We start from the raw sequence: 13653 nt of genomic DNA on the forward strand, positions 1-13653 counted from the left end.
CAGTGACACCAAGGATGTTCCTGAGTTTGTGTATATGTGATTGGGTTTAGGCATGTCTTAGAAGGGCATGTATTTGCTTTGACAGTTTTTTTTTTCTTCTGAATTTGAACTTGAGGCTCTGACTGCAGGGAGCCAGGCACCATGCTACTTAAGCCAATCTCCCATGGAGCCTGCCTGCTGTCCCACCCCTCTTCATCCATCCATCCATCCACCCATCCATCCATCCATGAGATCTTTCTCATCCTCTGATTACTTACAACTGGCTGTCATATTCTTACTTCCTTCATTGCAGCCCTTTCCTTAGATTTCCCATATTTTAATCAACCTTTTTATATTTCATAGTGCTATTTCTCTATATTATATCACATTTGTTTCTCCTCTGACATTTTTGATTATCCCATCCACTGCCGTCGCATAAACCACATCTCCTCTCTTTGTTTTAGCATTTTCTCTTCTTCAAATACTCCATTATCTACAGCACTGCAGGCAGAGGATGAAAGGACATTACTAGTTATGGTTGAGCAGAGAAGAAGTCCCGATGCCTTGGACAGGCCAAGCCCATTTATCTCCCTGGTTCCTGATGCTGTGTAACATGGGGAAACAATGCCCCAGGGCACCACAGATATTCATTTACATCAGCCAAAAAAATAGCCCAGACAGAGGGGCGCTTGTGCACACATCTCAGCGATTCAGAGGAAGATGTGCAGAATTCACTACAAGAATTTTCACATAATCAAAGCTGAACAATTCGCCCACTTTGTAACTGACTGCACAGAAGTGATCATTTGTTGTTTTCGTAATTTATATTAGCACTCCACTCAATATTGTATAACTGAGCACAATACAAGCCCAACTGCACTACAGTGTGGCATCCAAATCTCAGAAAACATTCTAGTCCACTGATTGTGGCTGTCCCATTAAATCGCACAGACACACAACACCGTGGTAATATAACACCATGTTCACAGATGCCCTCTTTATGCCGGGTCTAGGTTTGTAAGTTGAACATTTTCAGGAGAAAATGATGCCAGTTGTAATGTTTGAAGACAGACGATACACAACATGTAGAACAGGATCCGACTTAAATCTGGAAGCTCAAATTAACTATGCACCTATTAGAAAAGAGGGATTCATTGCTCAGACTATTATTTTCAGTAAAAGCTTTAGCAGATATGGCTGCAGAAAAACTGAAGCGATATCTGCAGTCTCCGAATCCAGCACCAGAGCTTCTGCCTTAAATGAGACAAGAATTCATTAAGAGACGGCAGAATGGTGAGATCAGAAACAAAGTCATGTGGGGGAAAGAAAAAAAAAAAGGATCTCTGCAACCCATAGCTTCACCTCCCACGATATTGTTAAAGCTGACAAGAGAATGAGCATCTCCACTTGTGTGAACCGGGTAGAGGTATGAATTTGACATATGTAATACATCCCTGCTTAAAGGTAAAAGCTGTGTCTTTCTTTCAGTCACTCTATAATGAAGCCAGATGTTGTATGTGCTTCATTTGATGCCATATCATAAAGTTGGGTTAGAGTAAAGCATAAAATAATCCTCAGCCCATTAAAAATGCGACACGTACCCCGACTGGGCAACTCTTGTTGTGACACTCCATGAAAGATACAACTTCCAATTTCCAGTATTTTACTGGAGACAAAGAATGTGCAAAAACACGGCATGTAAATACCATTAAAATGATCTTTATTCCAACCCCAGAACATAAAAACTACAATCTGAACTGCTACATGTCACTTTCTGTAACCTTTGCAATGTGTCACTAACTTTATGGTCTTTCCTCTTGGATCATTAGTTTCTCATGATTTGAAAGTGATCACATTCGCTGGAGATGGGAGGCGACAGCATTTGATCAAATCCGAATCCTTTATAAGCAGTCTGATAAATGTTAACTTAAGGTACTTTTTCCTTTCACCTTGTATTGTCTATAGCTTAAGAAGAAAAAAACAGCACATCAGAAGGTATATTAAGTACAGAGTATACTGCACAAAGTAGTACTAAAGGTCATAACTGCTGACAAGTAACAGCATATGGGGCAATACAAGTTATACAGGATATTCCGGAAGTTACTGAGCATTCTTTAATGACAGGTAAGGTGAGATGTGAACTGTTCATAAATATCAACTGTTTTTTTTTCTTGTTCTCTGCAGATGCTTTGCTGACTTAAGAGTTAAAAGGAGCTATCACAAAATGTGGAATGAAAGATTTAACTTTGGCCTCAAACCCTCAAAAATTCTTGATATTTTACAGGCGTAAAAATGTTTCTAAAGTGGAAGGAGGAAAGAAATTCCCACGAAACTGAAAAGGCTGCTCTCAGTGCCAAGATAGCAACAGATATCTGCAAGAACAGTAAACCTTCAACGGCTGTTTGTCAATATTTTTTTTCTCCATTGCTAACAAACTAATCTTTTGCCTGTGAGCACTGCAAAGAATGACAAGCATCAATCAGCCACTTAATGAATTTTCATTTGAATCTAATGTAAAATGATTTGAAGATGAGCAAAACAAGCAGCGCTTTGCTCATTAACAGAACAAGTTAGATAGTTTTACTTCATAAAAGCCAAGTGTGCCTCAATATTAAAACCCAGACATATACACAAGTGCTGACAGAGAGAGAGAGAGAGAGAGGGAGAGAGAGAGAGAGAGAGAGAGAGAGAGAGAGAGATGAGAATAGTCATGTGTACAGCTGAAAAATGATAGGGGGGAAGCAGAAGCTATCAAAGCATATGTAAAAGAGCTTGGTTAATGTCTAGAATTACATCGGAAACTCTCTCACACACACACACAGACACATGCACACATACACAAAAGCACAAATGCCCGGCTGTCCATGGAAAGAGGACAGATGGCCGTGGAGTGGCTCTGGTCCAGGGAGTGACGATGTTCTGTATCATTATAATCTGCTCCGTAGTATCCTCCCTACTGCTGTGCTGGACAACATGTTTCACCCACTGAGAGCAGATACTGGAACAATTCTGCTGCTGCTCTGCAACACATACTCCAAGAGTGGCGCTGTGACAACAAACTTGCCTTGTAACTGTTCTTTTGTTTAACTTTTGGATATTTGGGGGAGAAATGGTCATTTCACAGCCCACACTTCAATGCCACACAGTGATCGATGATTTTGTTTTTAATGCAGAAAGAAAGCCACAAGGACAGTCCAACTGTAATACAACGCCCGTTCTAAACCCACTAAATCAGCCTTTTACAAACCAGGATGACAGGAGTTATTGCTGCCCTTCAGTCTGTGCATCTAACAGACACGCTGCAAAGCACCACTTTCCAAATAACCATTTAGCCTGTCGGATGTTTTCAGTAAATGCCGACTTTGTGCCACCCAGAAGCTGAAAAGCTCAGCTCTGAAATTTTAGTGTGAGCGCTTCTATCTTAAAATATCTCTGAATCAAAAGTTGTGATAATATCCTAATTGTGTTTGTTGTAATCACAAATTTAATTTCCAATGAGGGGGTTATCGCCTGGGGAAAAAAAAAAAAAAAAAAGTAGGCTGCACCGCCATGGGGCTCAGGCACACAATGTTAATTTAATTTACAGCACAGACACCACATCTACAAGGATGTTGTTCATGCGATTACAAAGAGAACAACTAGGAGCAGGGACGCATCTGTCACGATGATAGAACCGATAAATAACTGGATTGTCTCTCTCTCTCGCGTGCCGCTTTAAAGAAAAATATCTTAAGTGTGCGTGATGGTGTGTGTACGGTGCAAACACATTTTTTTTTTGTCAAGTTAGCAGAATGAAAGCATACACTCCCTGGATGATGATCATGTGGACTACTAGTGTGTTTACAGCAAGCACGATTGTGTGCATGTATAAACTGTAAACATGAAATAGGCAAACTACTCAAACCACCCAGCCCCACTTTCTGAGTTCTATTATGCACAAATGAAGCAGTAAAACAAACATATACAAATTCATACGCCAGGTGTGGCCTCTGATACAAAACAGCAACAGAGCCAGTTCTAGGTTAACAGTTGAATGTAACAAAGTGCTTAATACTATGTATCTTATTTAAAAAAAAAAAAAAAAAAAAAAGTATCATCCCTGAGGTTTTGCAGTTGGCCTGACAGTGGATGAAGCTTCAACAATATGGTTGAAGTGTGATTATGTTTAAATCTCCATGACTCTAATCCCTATACTTAGGGCACCTACATTTTTTCATCAGGCTTTCAGTAACATTCTCACAGTGTTTAAAGGCTTTGTGTGTCCTTTCGATGTATTATGAGCGGGCACACACTTGGATTAATACCCTGTCATGTTCTCATTACAGAGCGGGGTGAGGAGAGAGGAGCTGGGCACCTGTAAGCATTTAGGTTCAGCGGGAGAAACACATTCTCAGTGCTTTTTTTTTTTTTTTTGTTTTGTTTTTTTCCTGGAGCCTTTTTAAGATCAGAAGTCCAATCATGCTATGCTGAGAGGTTATAATGGTGCTTAGAATGAAATAAGACATATTTTTACTCACTGCTTCCATAAACATGCTGTAATTATTCATTGCAGCTACCAGGGGGAAGGGATAATGTCAGAGATTTACGGCCCAAGTGGTAAGAGTCTGAGATATTCATCAATCCTCTCCAACACTGTGGTGCCACGGTGCTTGAGAGAGGCTTCACTAGCTGAATGAGGATCAGGGGTGATGCGCCATGCAGTCGGGCTGAGGTTTAGAGGTGGAACTCGCACTCTACAGCCAAACCCATCAAGCTCCAAATCGCGCACACTCAGCTCAAGAGGAAGGACACAAGAACGGACATTACCCTTCATGAACCACCGTCATAACAATGGAATTTAATAAAAACTTTGTGTATTGAAAAAAATAGAATAATCCCTTTCAATCTCCCATAATGAGAGAAAAGAAATCCTAAGACTGTGATATTTCCCCTCCCTTCACCCCACAAGATTTTAGGCTTTCAACAGGATTCCACTAGCTTAGCCACAAATCGCCTCACTGCTGTGCGATACCACCACATCCTCTAAGAATGGGGTGAACACACGATCTGGCACATGTGTATGAGCACACAAACATTCACAAATCTTATTTGACTTTGAGTGAGAAGTCCAGATTGCTGATGGTTCTCATTTTCCCCACCAGGGAAGTGGCTGGTGATGCTGCCATGAATCAGACTATCAAGCCAGCCAGGGACAGGACAGAGAAAGCTGAGAAGATGAGGAGCACAAGAAGATGAAAGACAAATCCTCGCTTCTCAATGGCTTGCACAAACAGTAAGAAGAAGCATGAGCATCTGGCTGCTGTTTTCAGATGATGCTTGATTTTCCAATATACTACCCAAGGCCATGCTACAGACTTTTAGATGGATTCTCTAGTAGTCTAATACAAAGCTAGGACAGATACTTAATAAGGAGAAGCTAAAACTATGCCTATTTTTTTTGTTTGTTTTAATTACTGATGAAAAGAGCCAACAGGCAAAGAAAGGCTCTCGTGCAACGTAAGAGTTCACCAGAATGATGCACATACATGTCTCTTTTGATGTAAACACAAAGCACTGGGTGTAAATACACCTCGATGGCTTCAATTAATCATGTTTAAAAAGACAGATGTGATGGCATCACATGAAACTATGACTCCTCCATATGCTACCTGTTTGGAGTAATGTTTGTAAACTGACTAATTATGGCGCTCTCAGACGAAGGCTCTCTCACAGCAGATGTTTGTCCATTAACCTGCAGAAAAAAACGACTTTAACATCGTGTGAAGAATAACACATTAACAACACCCTTTCTCATAGCACACATTAAGAGAGGTTTCTACAGGTTGTCTGTGCTTAACATGTTTACGCATATACATGTGTATATATAAATCTGAGCTACCCTTCATTTCTTTATATTTTGGTAGGAAAATGGGATTGCAGGTGCAGTGATGTACTGAAACATGTGCTAACATACATGGGAATACAGAATATAAGGGAAAAAATGAGTTTGGGCAATTCTAAGAAGCCTGAAAGTCAATATTTGGTACGATCACCTTTAATCAACACAGCCTGAACTCTCTTAGGCACACTATTATAATTAGTTTAAGCAGACTTCAGGGATAGTTCTCCGGGCTTCTTGAAGGACATTCAAAGCTCTTCTTTGGATGTCGGCTGCCTTTTGTTCCGTTCTCTGTCGAGATGACCCAACACTGCTTCAATAAGCGGGGAGGCCAGTCCATGACTGATAGCATTCCATTGTGCGTTTTTCTCTTCCCAGGTATGCTTTTACTGCACTGGCAGTGAGTTCAGGATCACTGTCATGCTGAAAAATGAAGCTGCTGCCAACCAGACGCTTTCCAGATGGTACTGCATTGTGGATCAAAATCGAATGGCACTTTTCTGTGTTCATAATTACATCAATTTTGACAAGATCTCCAACACCACTGGCTGAAATGCAGCCCCAAACCCTGTTTTGCAAATGTCTGTAGACTCTCACTGTTGCATCTCTCTCCTGACCTCCTCCTGTATGTGCAATAAGCACTGTGCAAGATACCACAGTAACTACCTCTAATAACAATGAAAATAGTGGCTTTGTATGACTGTGTGTTTGCACTCGTACATTTCTATTTTCATTATAGTTATGGTCTATTCACTCACACTGTTTTATAATGTATTTTATAAGGTATTTTATAATTTTATTATGTCTTCTGCATATTGCATATTAATACTGTATCTATGGAGATACTTCAGCTTGTCAGTCCAGAGCTGATTAAATTAAATTTTGTTCATTTGTATACTGCTGTGTATATGTGAATGAAAATAAATGTCTGTTCTAGTCTATTGTTCTACATATATTAACAACAAACCAAAGGTTTAAAATCTGGATTCATTGCTCCACCAGACCTGTTGCCACTGATGTTCAGTCCAGTCGTGTGTAATTTGGCGTACCTCACCGTTTTCTTCCTGCTTCCTTTCGGTAAGAATGGCTTCTTGAGAGCCACCCTTCAACTGAGACAAGTTCTGATGAGGCTTCAGTGAACAGTAGATGGATCAACTAAGGGGCCAGATGCATCTCTTAGGTCCTGTGTCAGATCCTTGGTCATTTCTTTCCTATTTCTTTTGATAGATACTGTTCATATGCTCTTTGTGTGTGTGTGTGTGTGTGTGTGTGTGTGTGTGTGTGTGTGTGTGTGGTGTGTGTGTGTGTGTGTGTGTGTGTGTGTCCTCCTCTTGTCCAGTTTCCTCAAATTTTTATGGCACACTGCACACCATGCTGATATTATGCTGATTTTCAGTTAACAGCTCTTTAGGAATCACTGTGTTGGTGCAAAAACACTATTATATGTCAAACTGTGTTATCTTTGTTTTTTTTCATTAAACTAAAGAAATGGGGGGAAAAAATGATGTATTTTTGCAACAGGCTACTAGTAACAAATTACAATTTAAAATTGATCCTTTGCTAAGTTGTCTATTGTATGTAGACACAACACTGGTTCATGTCGTGAGTTTGGTGCCTTTTGTATGCAAAATGATTTATGGCTCAGCGTTAAATGGCTCAGACAAAGGTCAGCTACAAGGACTGGACTGAAAATGAGTGAAAAAACAGAAAAAAATACAAAAAAAAGACTCCTTGAAAGAATAAGGGGTGGCTCAAGACTCGTACAGTATTGTATTGTATATATTAGTTTGCTGCATTTGTTGATGATAATGTACAGATATACTGTAGAACGCACATTATGTATACAGGACAAGAATAAGCTGTCGTGAATCCGTGGCAAAAATTAATGAGAGGTATGAATATTATGTACTATATAAACAGTCTTTGCAGACTCAGAGTTTGATGTTGGCAGGAAAATTAGGTCCATCTTAAGTAATGGTATTAACAGCTGGTTTGAAAACCAGCACGCGCTAAAGCTCAAATATTTATTCTGGGTAAAATGGCAGGGAAGATTATCGGAAAGCCCAAAACACCTCGCAATTTAGCAGTCCACTATTCAGCAGGCCGAAAGGATTATAGTTGCCCTTTGTGTGAGTATATCCATTTTTAATAGTCATTTGTCCCTTTGTCTGTTAAACCTTATAATGAGCAGCTCACGCAGGACAAACAGAGCATCGGTGGGGGGGGGGGCGCTAAGTTAAGTGCAGGTTACACTGTATAAGGATATCACAGGGATGAAGGATCTATTAAAAGAAATATGAAACATGAACCACCTTTTCTGATGCTGAGTCATCGTTTTTCAGCCCCTCGTAGTAGCAGCAATTGCCGTTGCTTTTAAGTTTCATCCGATAAATGGAGCCACGTTCTGGCTGCACCACGGCTTCATCGAGACTCCAATTTGGATTTAATGCCCAGCGGAAATATTTCAGAAGTGCATCTTCAAGCAGCTTGTCTTTCAGCAGTCAGACCTTGTGCTGCTTTGTTCGTTCCTTTTTTTTATGTGCAGTGTCTGAACTGTATTTTTTTTTTGCTCTGATTGCTCAGACTCTCTCTCACTTCAACTGAAAACTTTACTTTTATTCTAAACAATAATTCATCCCTGAAAGGAAAACCCCACAAGAGAATTATTATAAAACTCATCCAAACTGTGACAAACCATAATTTACCATAACTGTTTATAATAAAAGTTTGTACTAATAAACATAACCAATAAACAATAAAGTCTCAGTAATATGGGTTTAATATACAGTTCTTGCTTGAAGAAGTGGTCATCTATAATAGAGGCTTTTCTAAATATGAATAGCTTCAAATTACATTTACGCTATGATCGTGATTAAGTGCAAATAGTACTGTTAGTACTGGCCAAAGTGCACTATTTGTATCAATAATGTACATGCCACACAGTGGACAGATATTGTTCTTATTTCAGAAGCATTCAAATTAGAGATGTAATACACATCTACCCACCCTATGAAAACCATGTCCGCATTTATCTGTCCATGAAATATGAATGACGCTGAATGGAACGGCCTTTTCCTCGAGACAGATAAAGGTTTATTGAAGGCCAGCGTGAGCAGGATAGAGGTTGCCATGGCTACAAGTGTGAAAAGGGCATCTGATCAGACTTCTGACCAGTCAATTAATCGTGGAATTGCATTTTCTTTTATCAAAGGTTCACTCGTGATTCAAAATTAATTGCTCCGATTAAAAAGAAAAAAGGAAAAGCTGAGATTGTGGAGAATCAAGACCCTTTGAAAAAGTACAGTAACGCAAGAGTCTTAAGATTAAGGCTGCCACGGGGGAAGATGGGTGAATATTTAAGATGGATTGAAGCCTGAATAGTGAGTTTGTTCTCAATGTGCACTAAAAGAAAAAAAAAAACTTATTCAACAAAATAACTTATGAAAGACTTCATTTTCTCCTGATTTTTCAGATGAAAAAATGTAAAGTCATGCCCCCCTTTTATCTTGAAAGTGTTGCAAGGCCATAATGAGAAATCCATTTTTTTCCTTTAATGATAAAAACAGTGGTATATAATGTGCGTTCTATCCAAGGAGGCATATTTATATAAAATACTTATAGTAAGCAGTTCTTTCATACTTTAATGATGAATGACATATAAAAGTAAGAAGTTAATTTTATACTGATATCGGCAGATAGTCTTTATTTACATACATTCCATGTTGTTATGTTATGCAGATATAACAGCGTAACACTGAAAAGGGAAAACTGAGGGTTGTTGCCTTTTTTTTTTTACCTGTTAAACAATGTATTTAAAGAGCTAATTAAGCACTGAAACCTATTCACTAACTTCATATTTCTTGGGCTCGAATGGTAACATTCTCAAATTCTCTATGCACTATATCTGTGTGTGCATTTACGTCATTGTTTAGCTGTGTTTGTGCTGAGAGTTTGCGTGCATGAGAAAAATCGACAGAGTATGACATTTCCCTTCTTTTAGATATTTGCTGGCTCCGGGATGCTGGGGGGGGATTTTTATCACAACAAATAACAGAGAAAAGTGCTTTTCATCACTTTCCACCATGCCGTCACAGAAACACATCTCTCGCTGTCTTCCCTCACTGTATCCACGCTGTCCTTGTAGTATCATATCCTCCTCCTTCCTCCCCCCTTCTTCTGTCACACTTTGCCTCCCTCTTTAAAACAAGGCAGGAGGCGTTTTGATTATCATAATCCAGTCGCAGCTAATTAGGATAGGTCAGCTGGTGCAGTTAAACAGTGTCCGTCCCCTTCTATGCATTCAGCTCTTCCTCCATCATCATCTCTCTCTCTCTCTCTCTCTCTCTCTCCCCACTTGCTCGGACAGCTATATCAGTGGGTAACATCTCCCAACACCACTGCCGCCTGTCTGTTCGTGATAGCGACTGTGGCAGTCATCTCCACAGAGGCGAGCGATGTGCTGCCAGCCACTCCGCTAGAGCCAGACAAGCCCATATTAATGTCTGCTGCAGGCACGTTGGAGTATCAATTAATTGCCGTTTAAAACTGGCAAAAAAATGCATTTGATATACTTAAGCTTAATTAATACATTGCTACCACTTTTGCAGGGCTAATTAATCAATTTGAGAGTGATCTGTGGCGCGAAGATGTCCAGATTATGTTGTCTGGCAGGACGCTGCAACACTGAACATCAGAGAAGAAGATGAATCACACACACACGAGATGAGGGAAGTGCGTGTTAATAATGCCTTCTACCAAAAGAAATTGCAAAAAGAGGAATTAAAAATAAAACCGAGGATGGTGAAATTAGCAATTTACAAAAAGACAAAGACACAGTTGTACATACGCTGTAGGCTACAACCCAGCAACTATAGGGGCTAATACTAAAACAGGGTTGGGGATTGATTGGGACTTGAACTACATGCTTTGTGCGCTTGTAGTTCTGTTTATACTGAGCCAGTGAATGAGGCCGCAGTGTTCTGGCAGGAAAGCAGAGAGAGCTACAGAGAGTAATTGGGAGGGCTACGCTTAGAGGGAAACAGAGGACTTAAGATGGGATGAAGGAGGGAAGGGTGGATGGGGGTGAGCGTGGGGGTAGAGAGAGACCTATGAAGGAGACGCTAAGTGCTGAGATCTGAAGAAAATAAGCCTGCAGGAATATGACCCCAGAGACATGTCATTGGTCACTGCAGTGACCAATGACAATTTCCCTTTTCTCTCCCCCCAACCCATCTGATAATAGACAGACCTGCGTACTTCTATGTGCAGTGTGCGCACAAACAGCTTTATTTAAACAACTGGCAATTGCACCTTAATGTAGCCACATCATATTTCATTCAGTAGTTCATGCTTGAGTTTCCTCTATCAGCATTATTCTTTTATTAATTATATTTTATAATATACCTCTGTTACCAATCCACGCAGCAATTTTAGTGACCGACTACATCATAGTAAGATTTTCTTAGGCAAAGTTTAACTCCCAGTGAGGCCTATCAGCATTCAGCTGGTATTTTTGCAGGTTAATAAAGATAAGCTGGAATACTGCCAGAGTGATGTTTACCACACCTCACTTCTCACCACTGCTCTTGCACCATGGCTTGGCCTTCTGCTCCAGCCCTCCCCCACAGCCTAGCTAAGCCTGCATGTTATTGGCAAAACACAGCCAGCTGCAGCCAGTTAACTGTCTAATCTCACATCAATCGATTTCCCCAAACAAGAAGCGGTAGAGAAGTGTAACGAAAGTCATGGAGCGGGGCTGAAAACAGCGCAGAGGGTGAGAATAAATGGGATGGTTGCATTGAGTGAGAAAAGGCAGTTTAGAGCCTTTCACTGAGTTTCCAGCACCACTGGACTTCACGCGTATATGTGCGTATTGATGTGATGATCTTTTGTACGAGAACAAAAAGAATTCTGATCGAAGGCAACAAACGCAGGAACGTGGATGGACGGGTCATGGATCGCACAAGCCGACAGGGGCAGCACACATCCGCCAACACCACCAGTAACAGTTTTTACACACTGACTAATGCCCAAAACTCTCTCATCTCCCTTTGTCATGTGTCTTGTGTGTAGAAATGTGATCCATTTAGTCCCTCTTGGACAATTAAATGAGAACATTTTCAAAATGAGAAACATATGGAGCTTTTTAATTGGCCAATTTCTCTTGCCAACATGTGTGGGCTTTTTTTCATTCTAAAAACCAATGGAAATGAAAAAAAAAAAAAATCCTATCTAGTCAGACATGCATATTGTAGCACAGAGTGTTGCACAAATTGTCACTGTCCTTCCGCAAGAAGTAAAACAGCCCTTCTGTTCCTTGGATTAATAGCATCATTATTGAGAATCCATGTTCAGGATACAGGACTGTACTTCTGGATCCTGTCAGTGAGACTTAGGAAATTTGTATTGCTGTTGAAATATGTGGGGTTTTTTTTCTAGCAGCTAATGGTGCACCCCGATGTACTGGTTGAAACTGCAGGGATACATTTTGCTTTCAACCAATAACTTTACTCCATACTTATGTATAATCCTCACTTCCTTCCTTCCCCTGACCCTGCACGAATCATGCGAGGTCACTGGGGTTGGGGGTGGGGGGGCCGCAACAACTTATATCTGGGGAGTTATTGTTCTACACATGTCATGTGTAATCTGCCCGACCCACAGCGCTTAGAATAATTATTCATATTTAATCACCACACTACAAAGCTACATCGCCATCACTAAGTCATTTTCCATGTTACATTATCAAAGTTTCAGAGACGGGTGCTCAGGGAAGGGGGACTAAATGGAGAAGCTGAAGTAGTTGGGCTTATAAAAACATAATGGGCTTGTCTGCTTTGATAAACTGAGGACGTGTATAGAATGCACACTAGCTCACACCCTCCGATGCAACCACCCCCACCCCCAACCCCCCACGCACTTTAAATGTGAAAAGTGCAGAGAACAAAGTAGGGGAAAATAAAGTAGCCAAGTATAAGTTCAGATTGTGAGTGCTCAGGCAAGTCAAAAGCTCAACCAGTAATACAAATAACTTCACCACAGAAAACGGATTGCGAGTCCTTTTTTTTTTTTTCAGTCTAGTGAGTTGGCTTGTGCGACAACTCCTTTATTTCTCATGTAATCAAATTTTTTGCCGGTAAGGGCTCACCTTGCTCCAAAGGTGGTGGTTTCACACCTGCAGCCTTCAACTTGAGGGCTTCTTTTGCAGACATATCACAGCAGGAGCCTTTGTTGGTGTCCTGGTCACTGTCAGCCTGGTCGCTGTCACCATGACCGCTGTCTCTGAGGCTTGCTCGCTCTGGGTCTTTGAATGTTGAACTACTACACAAACAAACAAAAAGAAAAAAAAAAAAAGAGCATGAGTGCCGAGTATGGTGGAGGATCTTTTATTCGTTACCCTCCAAGGAAGTTCAGAGACAGCATTCCTGAATGCTAAACGAGGAACATTATTATAATGACGTTATTTAGGATGTAATAAAATGCTTCTAAAAATATTGCACCAGCTTTGCTGTCTCCTCAAGATAAAAAAAAAAAAAGGAAAGGATCCTGTGTGTGAATAGGTTCTTGTAACACAGGAATATTTTTATTGACCAACTTTAAACCTAATTAAATGTACAGGCTCTTGTTTTTCCTGGTGTTACTAACTACAGTTTATTGTCAGCATAGTTCATGTTAATAGTAGTGTGTAGGTGTGTGTGTGTGTGTGTGTGAGTGTGTGTTTATGTGTGTGTGTGTGTATGTGAGTTGTGGGAGGGGGGGGTCTGATGTCTAGTGAAGGCTACAGATCCACAACTCTT

General features: G+C 40.4%; 1 protein-coding gene across 1 annotated transcript in view; it reads right to left on the reverse strand.

Moving 5' to 3' along the window:
* LOC115775945 (protocadherin-17) overlaps positions 1-13653 on the reverse strand; it is a 60899-nt gene that overhangs the window by 19847 nt on the left and 27399 nt on the right. The window contains exon 4 of the mRNA XM_030723487.1: positions 13005-13177. Coding sequence (XP_030579347.1) covers positions 13005-13177 — 173 coding nt within the window. The remainder of the gene's footprint in view (positions 1-13004; positions 13178-13653) is intronic.

Source organism: Archocentrus centrarchus, chromosome 3 (genome assembly GCF_007364275.1).
Source record: "Archocentrus centrarchus isolate MPI-CPG fArcCen1 chromosome 3, fArcCen1, whole genome shotgun sequence".
Classification (NCBI taxonomy): Eukaryota; Metazoa; Chordata; class Actinopteri; order Cichliformes; family Cichlidae; genus Archocentrus; species Archocentrus centrarchus.